Raw genomic sequence first — 19,673 nt, forward strand, 5'->3', positions numbered from 1 at the left:
AGGAATAAAATATAATGGGAAAGACTAGAAATTTCTTCAAGAAAATTGGAGATTTCAAGGGAACATTTTGTGCAAGGATGGGCATGATAAAGGACAGAAATGGTAAGGACTTAACAGAAGCTAAAGAGATTAGAAAGAGGTGGCAGGAATACATCAGTTCAGTTCAGTTCAGTTCAGTCGCTCAGTCATGTCCGACTCTTTGCGACCCCATGAATTGCAGCATGCCAGGCCTCCCTGTCCTTCACCAACTCCTGGAGTTGACTCAAACTCATGCCCATTGAGTCAGCGATGCCATCCAGCCATCTCATCCTCTGTCATCCCCTTCTCCTCCTGCCCCCAATCCCTCCCAGCATCAGTGTCTTTTCCAATGAGTCAACTCTTCGCATGAGGTGGCCAAAGTACTGGAGTTTCAACTTCAGCATCAGTCCTTCCAATGAACACCCAGGACTGATCTCCTTTAGGATGGACTGGTTGGATCTCCTTGCAGTCCAAGGGACTCTCAAGATTCTTCTTCAACACCACAGTTCAAAAGCATCAATTTTTTGGTGCTCAGCTTTCTTCACAGTCCAACTCTCACATCCATACATGACCACTGGAAAAACCATAGCCTTGACTAGACGGACCTTTGTTGGCAAAGTAATGTCTCTGCTTTTTAATATGCTGTCTAGGTTGGTCATAACTTTCCTTCCAAGGAGTAAGCGTCATTTAATTTCATAGCTACAATTACCATCTGCAGTGATTTTGGAGCCCAAAAAAATAAAGTCTGACACTGTTTCCACTGTCTCCCCATCTATTTCCCATGAGATGATGGGACCAGATGCCATAGTCTTAGTTTCCTGAATGTCAAGCTTTAAGCCAACTTTTTCACTCTCCTCTTTCACTTTCATCAAGAGGCTTTTTAGTTCCTCTTCACTCTCTGCCATGAGGGTGGTGTCATCTGCATATCTGAGGTTATTGATATTTCTCCCAGCAATCTTGATTCCAGCTTGTGCTTCCTCCAGCCCAGCGTTTCTCATGATGTACTCTGCATATAAGTTAAATAAGCAGGGTGACAATATACAGCCTTGACGTACTCCTTTCCTGATTTGGAACCAGTCTGTTGTTCCATGTCCAGTTCTAACTATTGCTTCCTGACCTGCATACAGGTTTCTCAAGAGGCAGGTCAGGTGGCCTGGTATTCCCATCTCTTTCAGAATTTTCCACAGTTTATTGTGATCCACATAGTCAAAGTCTTTGGCATAGTCAATAAAGCAGAAATAGATGTTTTTCTGGAACTCTCTTGCTTTTTCGATGATCCAGCAGATATTGGCAATTTGATCTCTGGTTCCTCTGTCATTTCTAAAACCAGCTTGAACATCTGGAAGTTTTTGGTTCACATATTGCTGAAGCCTGCCTTGGAGAATTTTGCGCATTACATTACTAGCATGAGAGATGAGTGCAATTGTGCAGTAGTTTGAGCATTCTTTGGGATTGCCTTTCTTAGGGATTGGTATGAAAACTGACCTTTTCCAGTCCTGTGGCCACTGCTGAGTTCTCCAAATTTGCTGGCATATTGAGTACAGCACTTTTACAGCATCATCTTTCAGGATTTGAAATAGCTCAATTGGAATTCCATCACATCCACTAGCTTGGTTCGTAGTGATGCTTTCTAAGGCCCACTTGACTTCACATTCCAGGATGTCTGGCTCTAGGTGAGTGATCAGGCCATTGTGATTATCTGGGTCATGAAGATGTTTTTTGTATAGTTCTTCTGCGTATTCTTGCCACCTCTTCTTAATATCTTCTGCTTCTGTTAGGTCCATACCATTTCTGTCCTTTTTTGAACCCATCTTTGCCTGAAATGTTCCCTTGATATCTCTGATTTTCTTGAAGAGATCTCTAGTCTTTCCCATTCTGTTGTTTTTCTCTTATTTCTTTGCATTGATCGCTGAGGAAGGCTTTCTCATCTCTCCTGGCTATTCTTTGGAACTCTGCATTCAAATAGGAATATCTTTCCTTTTCTCCTTTGCTTTTTGCTTCTCTTCTTCTCACAGCTATTTGTAAGGCCTCCTCAGACAACCATTTTGCCTTTTTGCATTTCTTTTCCATGGGGATGGTCTTGATCCCTGTCTCCTGTACAATGTCATGAACCTCCGTCCATAGTTCATCAGGGTCTCTGTCTATCAGATCTAGTCCCTTAAATCTATTTCCCACTTCCACTGTATAGTCATAAGGGATTTGATTTAGGTCATACCTGAATGGTCTAGTGGTTTTCCCTACTTTCTTCAGTTTAAGTCTGAATTTGGCAATAAGGAGTTCATGATGTGAGCCACAGTCAGCTCCTGGTCTTGTTTTTTGCTGACTGTATAGAGCTTCTCCATCTTTGGCTGCAAAGAATATAATCAATCTGATTTCAGTGTTGACCATCGGTGTTGACCATCTGGTTAGAAGTGTACAAAACAGGTCTTCATGACCCAAATAACCACAATGGTGTGATCACTCACCTAGAACTGGACATCCTGGAGTGTGAAGTCAAGTGGGCTTTAGGAAGCATCACTACGAACAAAGCTAGTGGAGGTGATGGAATTCTAGCTGAGCTATTTCAAATCCTAAAAGATGATGCTGTGAAAGTACTTCACTCAATATGTCAGCAAATTGGGAAAACTCAGCAGTGGCCACAGGACTGGAAAAGGTAGTTTTCATTCCAATCCCAAAGAAAAGCAATGCCAGAGAATGTTCAAATTACCGAACAATTGTGCTCATATCACGTGCTAGCAAAGTTATACTCAAAATCCTTCAAGCTAGGCTTCAGCAGTACATGAACTGAGAACTTCCAGATGGACAAGCTGGGTTTCAAAGAGGCAGAGGAACCAGAGATCAAATTGCCAAGATTCATTGGATCATGGAGAAAGCAAGAGAATTCCAGAAAAATATCTACTTCTGCTTCATTGACAACACTAAAGTCTTTGATTGTGGGGATCATGAAAAACTGTGGAAAATTCTTCAAGAGATGAGAATACCAGACCACCTTACCTGTCTTCTGAGAAACCTGTATGCTGGTCAAGAAGCAATAGTTAGAACCAGACATGGAACAACTGACTGGTTCAAAGTTGGGAAAGGAATATGACAAGGCTGTATATTGTCACTCTGCTTATTTAATTTCTGTGCAGAGTATATCATGTGAAATGCTGGACTGGATGAATCACAAGCTGAAATTAAGATTGCTGGGAGAAATATCAATCTCAGATATGCAGATGATACCAGTCTAATGGCAGAAAGTGAAGAGGAACGAAAGAGCCTTTTGATGAGGGTGAAAGAGGAGAGTGAAAAAGCTGGCTTGAAACTCAACATTCAGAAAACTAAGATCATGGCATCCGGTCCCATCACTTCATGGCAAATAGAAGGGGAAAAAGTGGAAGCAGTGACAGATTTTATTTTCTTGGGCTCCAAAATCACTGTGGATGGTAACTGCAGTCATGAAATTAAAAGACGCTTTCTGCTTGGAAGGAAAGTATGACAAACCTAGAGAGCATATTAAAAAGCAGAGACATTACTTTGTTGCCAAAGTACATATAGTCAAAGCTACAACTTTTCCAGTGGTCATGTACGGATGTGAGAGTTGGGCTATAAAGACTTGAACGCTGAAGAACTGATGATTTTGCATTATGATGCTGGAGAACTCTCGAGAGTCCCTTCGACAGCAGGGAGATCAGAGCAGTCAATCCTAAAGAAGCTCCAATATTTGGGCCACCTGATGCGAAAAGCCAACTCCTTGAAAAAGACCCTGTTGCTGGGAAAGATTGAAGGCAAAAGGAGAAGGGGGTGAAAGAGGATGAGGTGGTTAGGTAGCATCACTGACTCAGTGGACATGAACTTGAGCAAACTCTGGGAGATAGTGGAGGACAAAGGAGCCTGGGGTGCTGCAGTCCATGGCGTCTGTGAAGAGTTGGACACGATTTAGTGAGTGAACAGCAACAATAAATCCGTAACCATGTGTCCTTTCTCCCTATGCCTTGTGAGAACTGGGCTTTGTGAGGATCTTCTGCCCCACTAATCTTCATTTAATTCCCCTCCCTGCAGCACGTTGTCACCTAGTGCGCCCCCGCTGACAGGCCCTCTGTAAGTCTTCATCTGAGTGACAGCCCTGGAAGATCAAGCTGTGGTCTCGAAAGGGAAGGAGGATCCACAGATTATGTCCTCAGCATGTACAGTCACTCTGCTGGCAGCTCTCAGGGCCGCTTTTATGTTGCCTCAACAAAGAGATGGGCTGCCAAGAGTGTGTAATGTTCCGTTCAGAATGCTCCAGGCTGGCAGCAGCGGGGACAGGGCAGACACAAGACAGAAGAAAAAATGCCCGCCTCAGCCGGCCTGTCTCCTCTTACCCTTAGCTGTGTCTGGCAGTCTTTGTTTGAGAATCTTCCTGTGTTCTTTATGGACTCTTGGAGGTGTCAGCCAAGGAGAGAGGCGGAGGAAAGGGGAGTGTGGGCAAGCTGGCTGGAGGTCAGATCATTTTGCCATAACCAGCAGGCAGTTTCTTTCACAAATCATTGAGCCCTGGGTAGCCATTATCATCCCAACTGCTCGCTATTAACTAGCCAGACTCTTGAGGCCCTGGGAGTAAGAGAAATGGAATTCCTTTTCTTTGAACTCTCACTCTCTGAATACTGCTCTTAGTGTGTTTGCGTAGCATGCATCATTAGCAAAGCTTATTGATATACACTACTGTGTTTCTCATACTGTTTCTTTGAGATTATTGTAACCTGGCCTTGTTAATAAGAAAACAAAAAACACCAAAAAGTTTTCAGTTTAAAAAAAACAACATAACAAAGGCTCAGAGACATAAATTTACAGTCTCAAAGACATCAATTGAATGAGATGGGAGCCAGGCTTGTAAAATGGGACTTCTGACTTAAAGTCTTATGCCTTTTCCATTATAGCATGCTTTTCCAGATACTTAACCAGCTTCCTATAGGATGGCGTACAGGTGGGGAGGATGGGGTTCTAGCCAGGTGACCTGTTCTTTGGTGGTAGGAGGCACACAAAACATCTGAGCTTCCTCTGTTGCCTTCTCTGAAGGTCCCGTGCTGCTATCTTCCTCTTACCATCATCTTAGCGACCAATTAGTGACCATATTGCCTTAAAAATCATTGCCGTGAAATCCAAAATCTGTGGGGAAACAATCATTGTAAAGGCATCACTGTGAGGGGAAGTCTGAGAAGGTTAAGAGGACACTCCACCACCCTCCCCAGCTCCAGCTCCGCACTCACAGCAGGGCAGGCATCCTGCCGCTTGCTTCTCCTCATGCAGAGCTGAGGAGAGAGGGAGTAAATGGTGTATTTCCGCTAAGGATTCCTGGAAAGTTGAAACCTTACAAGTTTCCTCTTTAGGTAAAAGCAGGTTAGGGATCCAGGCCATATTCAGGCCTTCAGAACTGAAATGTTTCTGTCACTAGTAATTTTTTTTAAATTTTTTTCTCAGTATTTTTTTCCTTTTTAAAAATTTATTTATTTATTTATTTTCCTTTATTTTTATTAGTTGGAGGCTAATTACTTTACAATATTGTAGTGGTTTACATTGACATGAATCAGCCATGGATTTACGTGTGTTCCCCATCCTGATCCCCGCTCCCGCCTCCCTCCCCATCCCATCCCTCTGGGTCTTCCCAGTGCACCAGGCCTGAGCACTTGTCTCATGCATCCAGCCTGGGCTGGTGATCTGTTTCACCCTTGATAGCATACTTGTTTCAATGCTATTCTCTCAGAACATCCCACCCTCGCCTTCTCCCAAAGAGTCCAAAGGTCTGTTCTGTACATCTGTGTCTCTTTTTCTGTTTTGCATATAGGGTTATCGTTACCATCTTTTTAAATTCCATATATATGCGTTAGTATACTGTATTGGTTCACTACTAATTTTTCACCACTAGAAGGGTTTCAGGTGATTCTGAGGTAATGTGTTTTGGGCATCTTAGAGTTTCTAACCTTGAAACAGTCTTTGAAAATCTGTTCTTTCCAGCTGGGACGCCAGTGACATCCCTGATCCAGGGGAATGACCAGACCTAATCTGCTCTAATTGGAGCAGAGTTTCAAAAATATTTGATTAATTTTTAAACCAAAGATTATGCATTCATCATAGAAAAATCCAATAAAATACAGCAAAATTCCACCACTCCAAAATTACTACTGTTAACATTTTTAAAAATGTATACTGTATGTATAAGCGTAAACATGTACCTATACACACACATGCCTGAACCCTATTAATGTTTTTATTAAGGTACTGTTTTGTGCCCATATAACCCCTTTGCTCAGTCACTCAGTTGTGTCTGCTCTTTGTGACCCCGCGGACTGTAGCCTGCAAGGCTCCTCTGTCCACGGGATTCCCCAGGCAAGATTACTCCAGTGGGTTGCCGTGCCCTCCTCCAGGGGATCTTCCCAATCCAGGGATCAAACCCACATCTCCTGCATTACAGAAGGATTCTTTACTGCTGAGCCACTGGGGAAGCCCATATAGCCCCTTAATACATTTTATTTTTTCCCATGTCAATAGATAAATTTCTACTTCACCATTTTTAATGGTACCATGTTATTCCATCATATAGAGTACCATGATTTGCTTATTTTAAATGGAAATATTTAGCTTGTACAAGGAAATACACAGAAGAATTACCATAGTTTGTTTAATCTCTACCACCTTGAGAATTCCCTTCCCTGGAAGCATATAGTAATTTCAGTAACTAATATTTGAATTTCACTTTATAGTTTACAGTGAGCTTGCACATACATTATTTCATTTGATCCTCACTACTATCCTAAGGTTGGTATCAAGACTATCATTTCCTCAATTTATGGATGAACTGAAAAATTTCTCAAAGAGGCTAAATGATTTATCCAGTGTCCTGAATCCAGTTAATGTCATACGGATGACTGGATCCAGAGACAGGCACAACTCCTAGGGCAGGACAGACCTCCGCTGCAGAGTCAGGACCAAAGGAGTGGCCCTGGCATGCCCCTCTCTCCCCCACGCCCTGCTCACTTCAGCTTGTATTATGTGTGTTGACAGTATTTGTTTCATGACTGTCTCCCTTATGACCCTGTGTGCTTTCTGAGGGCAGACTTGTGTCTTCATGTCTCTCTCTGTGTGTTGCCCACCACAAGGCTTGGTACACAATAAATGTTCAGTTAATATTTGCTGGGTCAGTGTGTAAGTGAGTGAAGGAAGGAAGGAAGGAAAGAAAGATGTAAAGATAAACAAATTGCAGAGGCTGGATTTTGATAGCTTGCTTTCTCGATGCCTCTGTTTTCAATTCAGACATTTCAGTGAGAACCCATCTTGGTGTTTTTGAGTTTTTATACTTCTGCAGGTTTTGGTCACCAGTACAAAGTTCACACATTGATGCATAGAAAAGCATATTCAAAACCAAGGGCAGAGAGAAACCTGTTTGCATACTAGATCCTTTTGCCTTTTCTGTGTCTCCCACCCAGCCCCAACTGGAATGAACCAGGCTGTCCTTAAAGGCTCTTCCCAAGTTCCTTTTATGGTATCCCTCATTTGCAACTGCTTTATATTTATGATATATCTCATTTTGAACTGCTTATAAAAACAACTGCTTGGCTTAGCAGCTATAGCATAGTTTATGAGAGCTATTTGAAATGCAATTATTGTTGACTGTAAAAGCTGGATAGCAAAATTAGAAGAAATTTTGAAACAAAAATCATTCAAATCCCATCACCTTACAAGGCAACTGTTTTTATCTTTTCATAATCCCCTTGAGGTCTTGTCCATGTGCACACATTCATTTTCCTCATCATTGTTACAAGGGAGCATGCAGCATTGTTCTTTGCTTTTTCCACTTAACATTATTGCAAGAACCTGTTTTTCCCTGTTTTTCTGCGTAGTCTTTGTAATAATCTTTTTAATGACTGCATAATCCCCTATTGAGTTGATGTACTGAAATGTACTTATACAACCCCCAGTGTTTGCCATTGAAGATGTTTCTGATCTTCCACTAATCCATAACCCTGCAGTGAAGACTGTCAGGCATAGAACTTCTGAGGATTTCCTTAGAAGACACTCCCCTGAGCAGGACTGCAGGGCCTGAGCAGCACCCGGAGTGAGGCTGTCTCGCCACTCCTCCAGAGACTCTTCCCATTTATGTCCAGCAGTTGATGGGTTTACTAGTTTCAGGGCCACCTTGCTGGTACAGGTTGTTTAAATTTTTTGTTTGCTAATTTAGTAGAAGTAAAATACTTCAGAGTTGCTTTATTTTACATTTCTTTGATTATTAAAAGAAATTAACATTTTCCCCTATGGGTTACTCTTTGTATTTCCTTGGATATGAGTCGTCTGCCTATTTCAGTAAATTAAGGTCTTGATTTTTTTTTTTAATCAAACCCAATTAAATCTTTACACACAATAGCTATTGAATTTTTTGTATATGATTTATATATTTCCCAGTATTGTGTTTGCCTTTTAATTTTAGGCATCTATTTGTAGTATAAAACTTGCTATTTTTGTAACCAAATCTGTCAGTGTTTTGTGTGTGTGTGTGTGTGTGTGTGTGTGTGTTTTCTTTTTTCTGTTGCTTTGAAGCTTAGAAAGCTATTCCCCCTCTGGAGAGCTGATAAATATTTAATTCTACCTTCTGTTATTTTAAATTCTTTAATTCATCTGGATTGTATTGGACTATAAATCGAGTTGCAAATTACATTTTATTGCTAATCAGTCATTCCAACCCTTTTCTTTTGTGCTCTTTCTCAGGAATCATACACCAGATGAAAGGTGATTATGATACTGCACTGAAACTCCACAAGACCCACTTGTGCATCGCCCAGGAGCTGAGCGACTACGCCGCCCAGGGCCGCGCCTATGGAAATATGGGCAATGCCTACAATGCTCTGGGCATGTACGACCAGGCGGTCAAGTACCACCGGCAGGAGCTGCAGATCTCCATGGAAGTGAACGACCGTGCCTCCCAGGCATCCACGCACGGGAACCTCGCCGTGGCCTACCAGGCGCTGGGCGCCCACGACCGGGCCCTGCAGCACTATCAGAACCACCTGAACATCGCCCGGGAGCTGCGAGACACCCAGAGCGAGGCGCGGGCCCTCAGCAACCTGGGCAACTTCCACTGCTCTCGAGGGGAGTACGTCCAGGCCGCCCCCTATTACGAACAGTACCTCCGGCTTGCTCCTGACCTTCAAGACATGGAGGGAGAAGGAAAGGTCTGCCACAACCTCGGCTATGCCCATTACTGCCTTGGAAATTACCAGGAGGCAGTAAAGTACTATGAGCAGGATCTGGCCCTGGCCAAAGACCTTCATGACAAATTGAGTCAGGCAAAAGCTTACTGCAACTTGGGCTTAGCGTTCAAAGCTCTGCTGAATTTCAGCAAAGCTGAAGAGTGTCAAAAGTACCTACTGTCCCTAGCCCAGTCCCTGAATAATTCCCAGGCTAAATTTAGAGCCCTGGGGAACCTGGGCGATATATTTATCTGTAAAAAAGATATCAATGGTGCAATAAAATTCTATGAGCAGCAGCTGGGCTTGGCTCACCACGTGAAGGATAGGAGACTGGAGGCCAGTGCATATGCAGCCCTGGGCACCGCATACCGAATGATCCAGAAACACGACAAGGCCTTGGGTTATCACACACAGGAGCTGGAGGTATATCAGGAGCTGAATGATCTGCCGGGAGAGTGCAGAGCTCATGGGCACCTGGCCGCAGTCTACATGGCCCTGGGGAAGTACACAATGGCTTTCAAGTGTTACGAAGAGCAGCTGGACCTAGGGCAGAAGCTGAAGGACCCGAGTCTCGAAGCCCAAGTCTACGGCAACATGGGCATCACAAAAATGAACATGAACGTGATGGAAGAAGCCATCGGCTACTTCGAGCAGCAGCTGGCCATGCTGCAGCAGCTGAGTGGGAACGAGTCTGTGCTTGACAGGGGCCGGGCCTATGGCAACCTGGGGGATTGCTACGAGGCCCTGGGCGACTACGAGGAAGCTATCAAGTACTATGAACAGTACTTATCTGTTGCCCAGAGTCTGAATCGCATGCAAGACCAAGCCAAGGCTTACCGAGGCCTGGGAAATGGACACAGGTAAAAACGACAGAGGACAAGTGTGGTTAGCAAACCTGCACCAGGGGCAGCTGTTGTGTCCACATGGCAGCACGCTGACCGCAGAGCAGCTCCGTGCACTGCTCATTGGCTTCCTCCAGTGAGTCTGTGAGTGTAGCCGGGTGTTTCTACCCTTGTGTCACGGAGGAAGAAACTAAGGCCCAGAGTGTATGTCCAAGATTACACAGCTTAAAAGGGACAGCTGAGAGTTTAATGCAGGAATCTCTGACTCCAAATGCAGTGCCTTTTTGACTACATCACAATGAGCAGACTAAAAGAGAAAACAGGAAGGTGAAAGATGAATGAATCGATCTAACTTATCTTTTCTGATTGCCCCTCACAGTATATGAATGTGTTCATTAATATAACGTCTCTACCCACCAGTTACTTGGACCCCATATTGTTGCTTTTAGGGAAAGCCACCTCAAAAGATGGGGAGTGAACGAGCATATACTATCATCATGCTCGGCACTTTGTGTAGATATCTTGTTTAATATTTATTGTAGTTGTGTATTAGTCTACATTTATCATCATTGGCTACGGGATATGGGATTTATCATCGTCCAGAAACTGAAGCTCAGGGAAGGGAATCCATGTGTCCTGCACAACTGGTTTGGTCTGCTGCTGGAGTCCACGCCCTTCTCCCTCTTACTGTGTCATCTCTCAGCAGCACAACAAGACCCACTGTCGACCAAGGCGCTGCTTTCCTCCTGGGTGTGGGGAACCCAAGAGGGTGTCTGTGTCTGCAGAATATATGGCCTCTCCAGACAGGCAGGGGATTAGGGCTCCTGGAGAGGAGGAAGGGCAAGGGTCAGACTAAATCATCACGCACAGAGTGCTCTGAGAAGCTCAGGGTGAAAGATTTATCGCCATTGTAAAGTGATTTCAAAAACATAGTCTGTGCGGTAGTGGAAATTGGGAGGCCCAAAGAACCAAACAGTTCACTTGCTATCATTGTGCCTATTAATATATTTTATGTTTCCTCTGGGGTGTATATCCCATTGAATCTCAGGCTCTTGGGAAGGTCACTAAGGGATGACTCTTGAATTGCTTTCCAGATTATGAAATTCCCCTGCATCTCACTCTAAGGGCACATGATAGATTTTAGCTAGAAGAGGAGTTAAGAGCTTCTATAGTAAGTGACAGTGACAAATGCTTTTCATTTTCTCAGGGGCTTTAGCATGTCTGCACCTGCACAAAATAATATCATTGCTTTTCTGTCTACATCCCCACAGGGCAATGGGGAGCTTGCAGCAAGCCCTGGTGTGCTTTGAAAAGAGGCTCGTGGTCGCCCACGAGCTCGGGGAGGCCTTTAATAAAGCCCAGGCCTACGGCGAGCTGGGAAGTCTGCACAGCCAATTAGGGAATTATGAACAAGCCATTTCCTGCCTTGAACGCCAGCTGAACATTGCTAGAGAGATGAAGGACCGAGCTCTGGAAAGTGACGCAGCCTGTGGCCTGGGGGGTGTGTACCAGCAGATGGGGGAGTACGATACAGCCCTGCAGTACCACCAGCTGGATCTTCAGATTGCCGAGGAGACCAACAACCCCACGTGCCAGGGCCGGGCCTACGGGAACCTGGGCCTGACCTACGAGTCCCTGGGCACCTTTGAGAGAGCTGTGGTCTATCAGGAACAGCACTTGAGCATCGCTGCACAGATGAACGACTTGGTGGCCAAGACGGTGTCTTACAGCAGCCTCGGAAGGACGCATCACGCTCTGCAGAACTACTCCCAGGCAGTCATGTACTTGCAGGAAGGTAAGTGGAAAGGTCTGTGTAGCTTCTCGGTCTACTCTGAGACTGAGCGCACAGTCTGCCCAGGAGGAAATGCACTCAGGTGAGTGACCATCTTGACCTGGAGTGAGGATTCAGAGGCTACATCATCAATTCAACTCCAAAACCATGGTGTCCTCCCGTGGGTGCTCCTTAAGAGTTCACAGTTCTTTCTGCTCTCCTGGATGCATCACCCAGCTTGTCTCACTATGCTAGCCAGCTGTCCAGGGGGCTGACACCCTCCTTGCCTTTCAGAACCCTCCACTGAATGAAAAACACCTTCTCCACAAGATGAAGTTAGACCTAGGCACTTACAGGTTAATGCTCTGCATCAGGAGATGCGCAGTGGTTCCGAGCCCGTTGTCTGCTAGACAATATCTGAGCTGCGTCAGCACTGTATAGAAGTCCATTTCAAGGTGGTGCCAGGGTCTAACCCAGTAGCATCCGTCTGAGGGGCGCTCAAGCCGTCAGCCAGGTTTCCCAGCATTGGTTCCCCCCGGGGCTGGGCTGGAGCCGCAGTGCGGTTGCTTCAGGCCGGCCCGGAAAGTGCCTGCTTCCCTCACCTCCCCTGGCTCTGCTGCCTCTCTGGCAGAGGCTCCGTGTGGCTACCTGCACACAGGGGAGCCTGCAGCGCTCCCTCCCTCGCCACGCAGAAGCCCTGCGGCAGTGTGTCTGCCCTCCACTCCCGAAACCCTCCTGGAAAGCGCTTCTTCTCACAGGGCCACGGCGTGTCACCACCTGGGAGGGGGCACAGCAGACAGTGTTCTTGGCTCTTGAGTAAGAGGAAAGCGGTACTGATTTCCAGCAAAAATGCTCATGTGTGGTTCCCAGAAACCTTCCCATACATAGTTTATCTAATCGGATTTAATTCTCTTAGTAACCCTGAGAGGTGTATCTTTTCATTCCCATTGGCAGCTAAGTGACCTGAGGCTCAGAGTGCAGTGGCTTGATCCTGACCTCATGGTCAGTCAGTGGTAGTGTGGGGCTTGGCCCAGGTTTCTTGATCCCAGGAATAGCACAAGACTCCACGAAGCCCCCTAGAACATAGCCAGGCTGGTGCAGTCGCGTCCACGATCACTCCTGAGCCCCAGCTGGGAGCCGGGAGAAAGAGGCAGCACACGGAGTGGAGAACGGGCCAGCGGCTGATGGTCAGGGTGGTCCTCTGCACAGACCAGGAATTGCCCTGGCCTGCGGGCTGAGAGGTTACTGGGAGGCTGTAAGCCACTCGCCAGACATTATTTGACTCCCACTCAATGGGAGCTCTGCCTCAATGCGTGAAATATGAGAGTTGGCTTTTGGTTTCCTGAAACTAGACTGTGGTAAAATTCTAACAGACTGGGGGCAGTTTTCAGTTGAATATGTGAAAACTATTAAAATAAGACCTAACGTATGACAACCTTTCAGCTGTGTTCTTTGGTTTTTCCTGAAATATTATTTCCATGAAGCAGCTGCTTTGCCTGAGATATTGTAACATAATTCTATATTTATGGAAGGCGGTTTTTTTTTTTATTGTTGTAATTTTAAGTCTTGCAGAGATCTAAATTCTTATTGTGGCATCTCCATGGTGTCTTTTTAGTGGATGTGGTCTACCCTAGAGCCTGATGTTCCCCTTGGGCCCATCCAGACGCCTCTTCACATGAGTTGTTATAGGTGCAGGACCCCTATTGGGCATTTTTGGAGTGCTTTGAGTTGGGTCTTCAGCCTCTTGCAGAGAGGGAACAGTTCAGTTGGAAACCACTTTAGTTCTCTTTCCTGACTTTCAGAAGGGACTGTGCACTAGCATCACACTGCCCATGTGTAATAGAATCTCATAGGTGGGCCTGGTCAGAGTCCTTTGAACAAGCTCTGTGGGTTGTATAGTTACCCTTGATTGAAACCACTGGTCTCATCCAGTTTTTTCTCTTTTTGCAAATAAAGCAAGGGAGCTAGAGCCAACTCGGCTCCAGGAGAGCCGGATGGCTGGGTCAGATCCTCAGAGCAGAAGCAGGTGGAAACTGGGACAGCACAGATGTCGTGTCTGCCGTGTTTGCTCTTCACTGTTGAACTTCTGACCATGGGGCCAGCGAGGGTCCCCACTATGGGATCCAGCAGGGAGCATGGTCCAATCGCTGCTTGCACAGAGCATACCTTCTGGAGGGGCTGTCACAGTGACTTCCAGCTCGGAGGCCCAGGCCTAGCAAGGAGAGCAGTCCTGAAGAGTGAATAGAGTTAGCTGCTTGAAGGTCAAAACAACCAGCCTCCTCCTGGTTTTCACCCAAGAACCATTTCTTCTATTTCTGTTCCTACTCTATGAAGTATTTTAAAATGTGAATAATTTTCAAGTACATATTGTTTTTGTTACCCAGTGACATGATTTAAATGTAAAATGCTGTTGCTAAGTTTTCTGAGTTATGTGCATTTTGAGATACATGATATTTTATGGAACTTGAACCCGAGTCTCACTTTTATTAGCTTCTCAGCTGACTCGATTCTTTTCCAGAAGTCTGAAACTGAGTGGGTCCAGCATGCTCAGAGGCAGGTTCCCATTCACCCCGAATTAGATTATAAAGAGGAAGTCCTTCCTTGTGTGTACAGTTGTAGCATGGGGGCCTTCCTGCCGTCTCGGCACAAGCTGACTTCTCAGTACAGAGAGCAGGGTAACGAGGGCAGAGTGATGCTGAGAACTGCTTAGTGACCCACACAATAAAAGGTTGCCTTCAGATTTGACTCACTCAAAGCCCTGGAGGTTGCCAGTGTCCTGAAATCCAGAAGCTTGCTGTGAGTAATTGACCCAAACTGCCGGTGCCTATCCGAAGGCCAGTAGAATGAGGATAGTCTCATCTAAAGCTTTTGACTCACAAAAGCACTTGTTCTGCATCCCCACTGAGGCACATCAAAGTCTCAGCCTTAAAGGAAAAGCAGATCGGATGTGAAATGTGTCAGTGGCATCAGTAACAGAAGGCAGGGTCAGGCGGTGCGAGCATTCTGCTTCCAGGACATCTGATGTGTCTCCCGTCGATGCTGGTTGGATGCTGTGCACAGGTGATAGGAGAGATCTGAGCTGGGCTTCTGTACTTGATTGTGGAACTGTCAGAAACACTCCTGCCAGCCAGAGAATTGGGTTCGATATATTTATAGGCCTGGAGTTTTCCTTCGCAAAGCTAGGGATTTCACAGTGGGGAAGGCAGCCAGTTGGGTTCTGTTTGCTTCGGTGTCTCTGCCTGCCCTGCAAGCCCGTCTCCTGCTGATAGCCATCGCCTGAGCTCTTGCGGGGGCATCTTGGAGTGACCTGGAAAGGTCGCTGCTAACACAGAATTTGAAAAGAATGCTTACTCTGCCTTGGCAGAGTCTGCTCGTGTCCTGCATTTTATCTCGCTGTGTTGCTGACAAGCTTTATATCCACCTGAGGCAGAATTACCCTCTAGAACTCCTTGGCAGGGTGTAATTGTCTGTCTTCTATACATCCTCAAAATTTCTCTCTCTGAATTCAGGTTTAAGGTTAGCAGAGCAGCTGGGCCGAAGAGAAGATGAAGCCAAAATTCGCCATGGTCTTGGCCTCTCCCTCTGGGCGAGCGGGAATCTGGAGGAGGCCCAACATCAGGTGAGCAGGAGAACCCTTTTCTGAGTAGATTTTGTTCCTAGAAGCATGGAAGATCTTGAGATTACTATCCTAACAGTGATGGCATTTATCAGAAGGTGTTGACTTGTGCTCTTGGGTTGACGCACAAGATATCCAGCCTGTATCAGCCCAGACACGTTGAACCATAGTAAAGACTTGTTCACTTGTGTTATAGATTTCTCAATAATTTCTTTGGAATTCTTGTATTATGTGCTGTTGTTCCTCATAAAACTTTAATATGACATTACATACATTTTTTGACAGAAGTAATCCAAGAATTTGTAATTATTGGATTTACTGTCTTTGTAGGTTTTTTTATATCACTAGATGCCTCTTTCCCTTCTCCCTCTCCCTCTCCCCCTCCCCCTCTCTCTCTCTCTCTCTCTCTCTCTCTCTCACACACACACACACACACACACACACACACAGAGTTCATGTTTCTACATATGTTCAACCAAGAGTTGAAGAGAAATTTTCTCTCAGGCTGACTCTGGAAATTAGAAAGATCCCTGGAGTGGTCTCTAGTCAAAGATCCCTCTGTTGGGTTGCAAGAGTTGTGAAATGGCTTCAAAAATCACGTGCTCAGCCGCTGAGGCAGCGCTTAGCATGGAGGGCGCTGTGCTAGCAAAGGGGCCCAGAATTGGAGAATCCAGGCTCCCATCCGAGGTGCTGCTGGGATTGCGGACATGATGTGCCTGAACTTGTGCCACAGCATCCTGGGATGTTACGGCATTTTACAATTTAAAGAATTAATCCTCTGGTTTTCTGGTTCAGATACTAAAGTTTTTATTGATACAGTGATTTATAGTTTTCAAAGTACTTTCACTGACTGGGTGTATTCCTCAGTGACCCTGTGAGCTAGAGTGATAGCCATCCCTTTATAGATAAGAAGCCGAGACTCCGAGTCTCACTGAAAGTCCCCCAGCAAATTCGTGGCAGGGTCACGAGGGAGTGCGTTCCTCTCTCCTGGTCTCAGTCCCTTAGTCTTAGAATGCTGTTCTTTACATTTGCATGAATTTAAATTTTGATACTGTTTCCACCTATAGGTATCGGAGAAAAGCCTCATGGTCCTGGAGAAAAGGGACCTATAGGCCACGGAGAAAAGCCATGAGAGCAGCAGGACTGTGTCTCCTTAGGAGCATGCGTGTCTGGTGTCAGGGCGTCCATGTGTGTGGACACGGTTCTTGGAGCACGGCTGTGCGGAGCAACATCTGGTTCAGAACAGCCTGCACAAAGCCCCCTCCTCCTCCTGAGAGCACAGCTGTCCTCACAGCTCACCCTCTCCCCCCACGCCCCCTGTCTCAGGCATCTCCAGCCTGCCCCCCCCCCCCCCCACATCCATCCCAGCCCTTCTGCACTGCGAGTCGTGGGGTCGTGAATTACAGTGGCTTGATGACAAGAGCAGAGGCTTTTCATTTGTTTTAATCAAAATCAGGACTTGATTGCATTAATAGCTGATCTTTTTTCACAACTTTCAGACTATGAGTCTATTACTCCTGTCTTTTAGATCCCCTTGTCTGCAAAAATTGATTACACAAACTGTAATTTACCAACTATGATCAAACTGATGCCTTTTCAGGTCTGGAAATGGAGACTCTGAAAACAACTTTTCCATGGTATACCAAGATGTGAGCAGCAGTGGTCTCTAGTCAGGGAATGGCTGTCCCATAGTTTCTGGAAGATGGATAATGTTCTCTTCCCTCCCTTGCAGCTCTACCGGGCATCAGCCTTGTTTGAGACAATCCGACACGAAGCGCAGCTGAGCACGGACTACAAGCTCTCCCTCTTCGACCTGCAGACGTCCTCCTACCAGGCCTTGCAGCGAGTACTCGTCAGCCTCGGTGAGAGCGAGCGGTGGGGTTTCTACCCCTAGTGTGCACCCCGTGTCTGAGTTGTTTAGTGAGCACCGTGATGAAATACAATTTGTTGTCATGGCAGAACTAAAGCCACAACCACAGCCTTGCCTTTGAAAATTTATTCATACATCCAACAAATGTTGTGCCACGTGCTGGTCAAGAAGGCCCAGCTCCTGACCTCTGGAAGCTCTTAGTTTGTCAGCAGATGAAAGTAGGGGGTCCAGTAGGGTGTGATTTGGTTGTGGAAACAAAGAGGCTTGGCAGGCAGACCCAGGAGCCAGAGGAGGTACCCTGGAGACAGGGTACCTGAAGCAGGTGCTCCCACCAGGTTCCCTCTGTCCAGGGTGTGTGGGGGCAGGCGCCTGAGAAGTCACTGGGCTCTTCCCTGGCTCATTGCCACACGTCCTTTAATGCTGCTGTCTAGTAAACGTGTACTGTCTGCCCCGTGGCCGTGACACTGTCAGTGACAACTCTCCCGGGCCGGGGTGCCACGTTGCATTGGGGCGGCACCCCCTCCCCTTACCTGGCTTAACTGTGGCAGCCACCTGATTCCATCTCTGCCTCTCTTCAGGCCTGCCCATCTCTGCAGACCATTTCCCGCAGCCCAGAAGTTGGGTTAAGTAGGTGTCCACTGGAATTAACAATGTCTTTGAAGTTGGTTGTTAAGGCCTCACCAATAACCTATCCTTAGCTTTATATATATATGAATGCTCAAACTTCCCCTTAAAAAATGTGTCTATTAACTGTGCTCATTGCCTGGGATTGCAATTTATTATCTGTTATAATCACAGTGTTAAGTCTGTCTAGCACTTTGGGGCCAGTTTTCCAGTGTGTACAGAAACCGTCCCTGCTGCTCCAGCTAATAACTTAATAGAGGAAGAGAAGACATTTGCATACACACATGTAAATCCCCGCTTGTCTGCTGATACCCGGCCTGCAGGAGGTGGGGCATCCTCACAGTGCTGCTGGAGTTGTGGCATCTGGTCTCCTGCCTCTGCCCACTCTCTCTTCGGACCTTCCTTCTAGCAGCTCTTCCGTTTGTATATTTACAATTGCAAGTAAATCCTCTGCATTGTATTTCTTCTAACAATCTTCATTTGAAAGGATGTTGCTGTGTCTTTTGTGCTCTCATTATTGTGCATTAACTTTTAAACTAGATTACAGACTAGTTTCTTAGACAAAGTGGGTTTAGAGGTTGGATCAAAAGACAGGAAAAACTGGAAAGAGAAAAGCAATTTCAAAGAATTAGAGACCTCGGAGATTTGAACCCTTTGCCCATGGGAACTAGAAGAGACAAGAAGCAAGTTTATGGGACCCCAGAATGGAATAAGGTATAAACTCTAGCGATTATAATGTCACTTATATATGCACCGTGCTTTGAATGCTGCCTACCAGGCATCTCCATGTGTAGGGCCTCATTTAGTTGTTGAGATAGGCAGGACAGCTGTCAGGAGTCCTTGTTTCAAATGAGGGAGGAAAAGGCACTCCAGCAGATGGACCAGCATGTGTAAGGACACAGAGGTATAATTTGGTGTGAAATGTGGAAACGGGGCTGGTCAATGTGATGCACGAAGGAGCTACATAAAGGAGAAATAGAAAGATGGTCAGAAGCCATGTCCCAGAGGGATCAGCTGTCGCGACCAAATCAGAACCAAGCTGAGCACGAAAGTGAGAGGGTAACCGGAGAGCAGAACGTCAGGTCCAGTGAGCCAAGGGGATGGGGTCAGAAGCCAGAAGGCCTGGAGCAGCTCGGGTTGAGGAGGGAGAGTAGGCAAGGCTAGGATGGATGCTGTCAGCAGCTCTCCTGAGGTAGCTGCCAGACAGGGAAGCCCAGCAGCTTTCAGGAGTGCGGGATCTGGACCCGGGGGCTTGGAGAAGCGTGGTCACTGCATGCGGCCTCTGAGGCAGTCTGACTGAGAGTCTGCCACGTGTTGGCGTGCAGAGGCTGTGGGGCTTCTGCCTGCCCAGGGTCTCTGGACCTGGTGGTCCTCTCTGATAAGCACGCTCCCTGTGGACTCCCAGCCTATCCCTTTGTCTCCTAGGCCATCATGATGAAGCTCTGGCCGTGGCAGAAAGAGGACGGACAAGGGCGTTTGCAGATCTCCTGGTAGAACGACAAACAGGACAGCAGGACTCTGACCCCTACTCCCCGGTCACTGTTGATCAGATCTTAGAGATGGTTAACGGCCAGAGGGGACTAGTGCTTTACTACTCCCTGGCGGCGGGCTACCTCTACAGCTGGCTGCTGGCTCCTGGGGCAGGTAAGATCTCTTTCCTTGGGAACAGGGCAGTTAAAACAGCAGACTGTGAAAGTCTAATGGGCAGAGGTGGGAGAGGTGCATTACCATA

The 19,673-nt window shown here is 46.3% G+C and overlaps 1 protein-coding gene across 4 annotated transcripts in view; it reads left to right on the top strand.

Annotated features, from left to right (window-relative positions):
* The window catches only part of TTC28 (tetratricopeptide repeat domain 28), a 599,164-nt gene that overhangs the window by 495,781 nt on the left and 83,710 nt on the right, over positions 1-19,673 (top strand). For all 4 annotated transcript variants that reach the window (XM_065904566.1, XM_065904567.1, XM_065904568.1 and 1 more), the window contains 5 exons: positions 8,737-10,078; positions 11,332-11,855; positions 15,341-15,450; positions 17,180-17,309; positions 19,367-19,585. In XM_065904566.1, coding sequence (XP_065760638.1) covers positions 8,737-10,078; positions 11,332-11,855; positions 15,341-15,450; positions 17,180-17,309; positions 19,367-19,585 — 2,325 coding nt within the window. The remainder of the gene's footprint in view (positions 1-8,736; positions 10,079-11,331; positions 11,856-15,340; positions 15,451-17,179; positions 17,310-19,366; positions 19,586-19,673) is intronic.

This window comes from Muntiacus reevesi, chromosome 13 (genome assembly GCF_963930625.1).
Source record: "Muntiacus reevesi chromosome 13, mMunRee1.1, whole genome shotgun sequence".
In the NCBI taxonomy this organism is placed as follows: domain Eukaryota; kingdom Metazoa; phylum Chordata; class Mammalia; order Artiodactyla; family Cervidae; genus Muntiacus; species Muntiacus reevesi.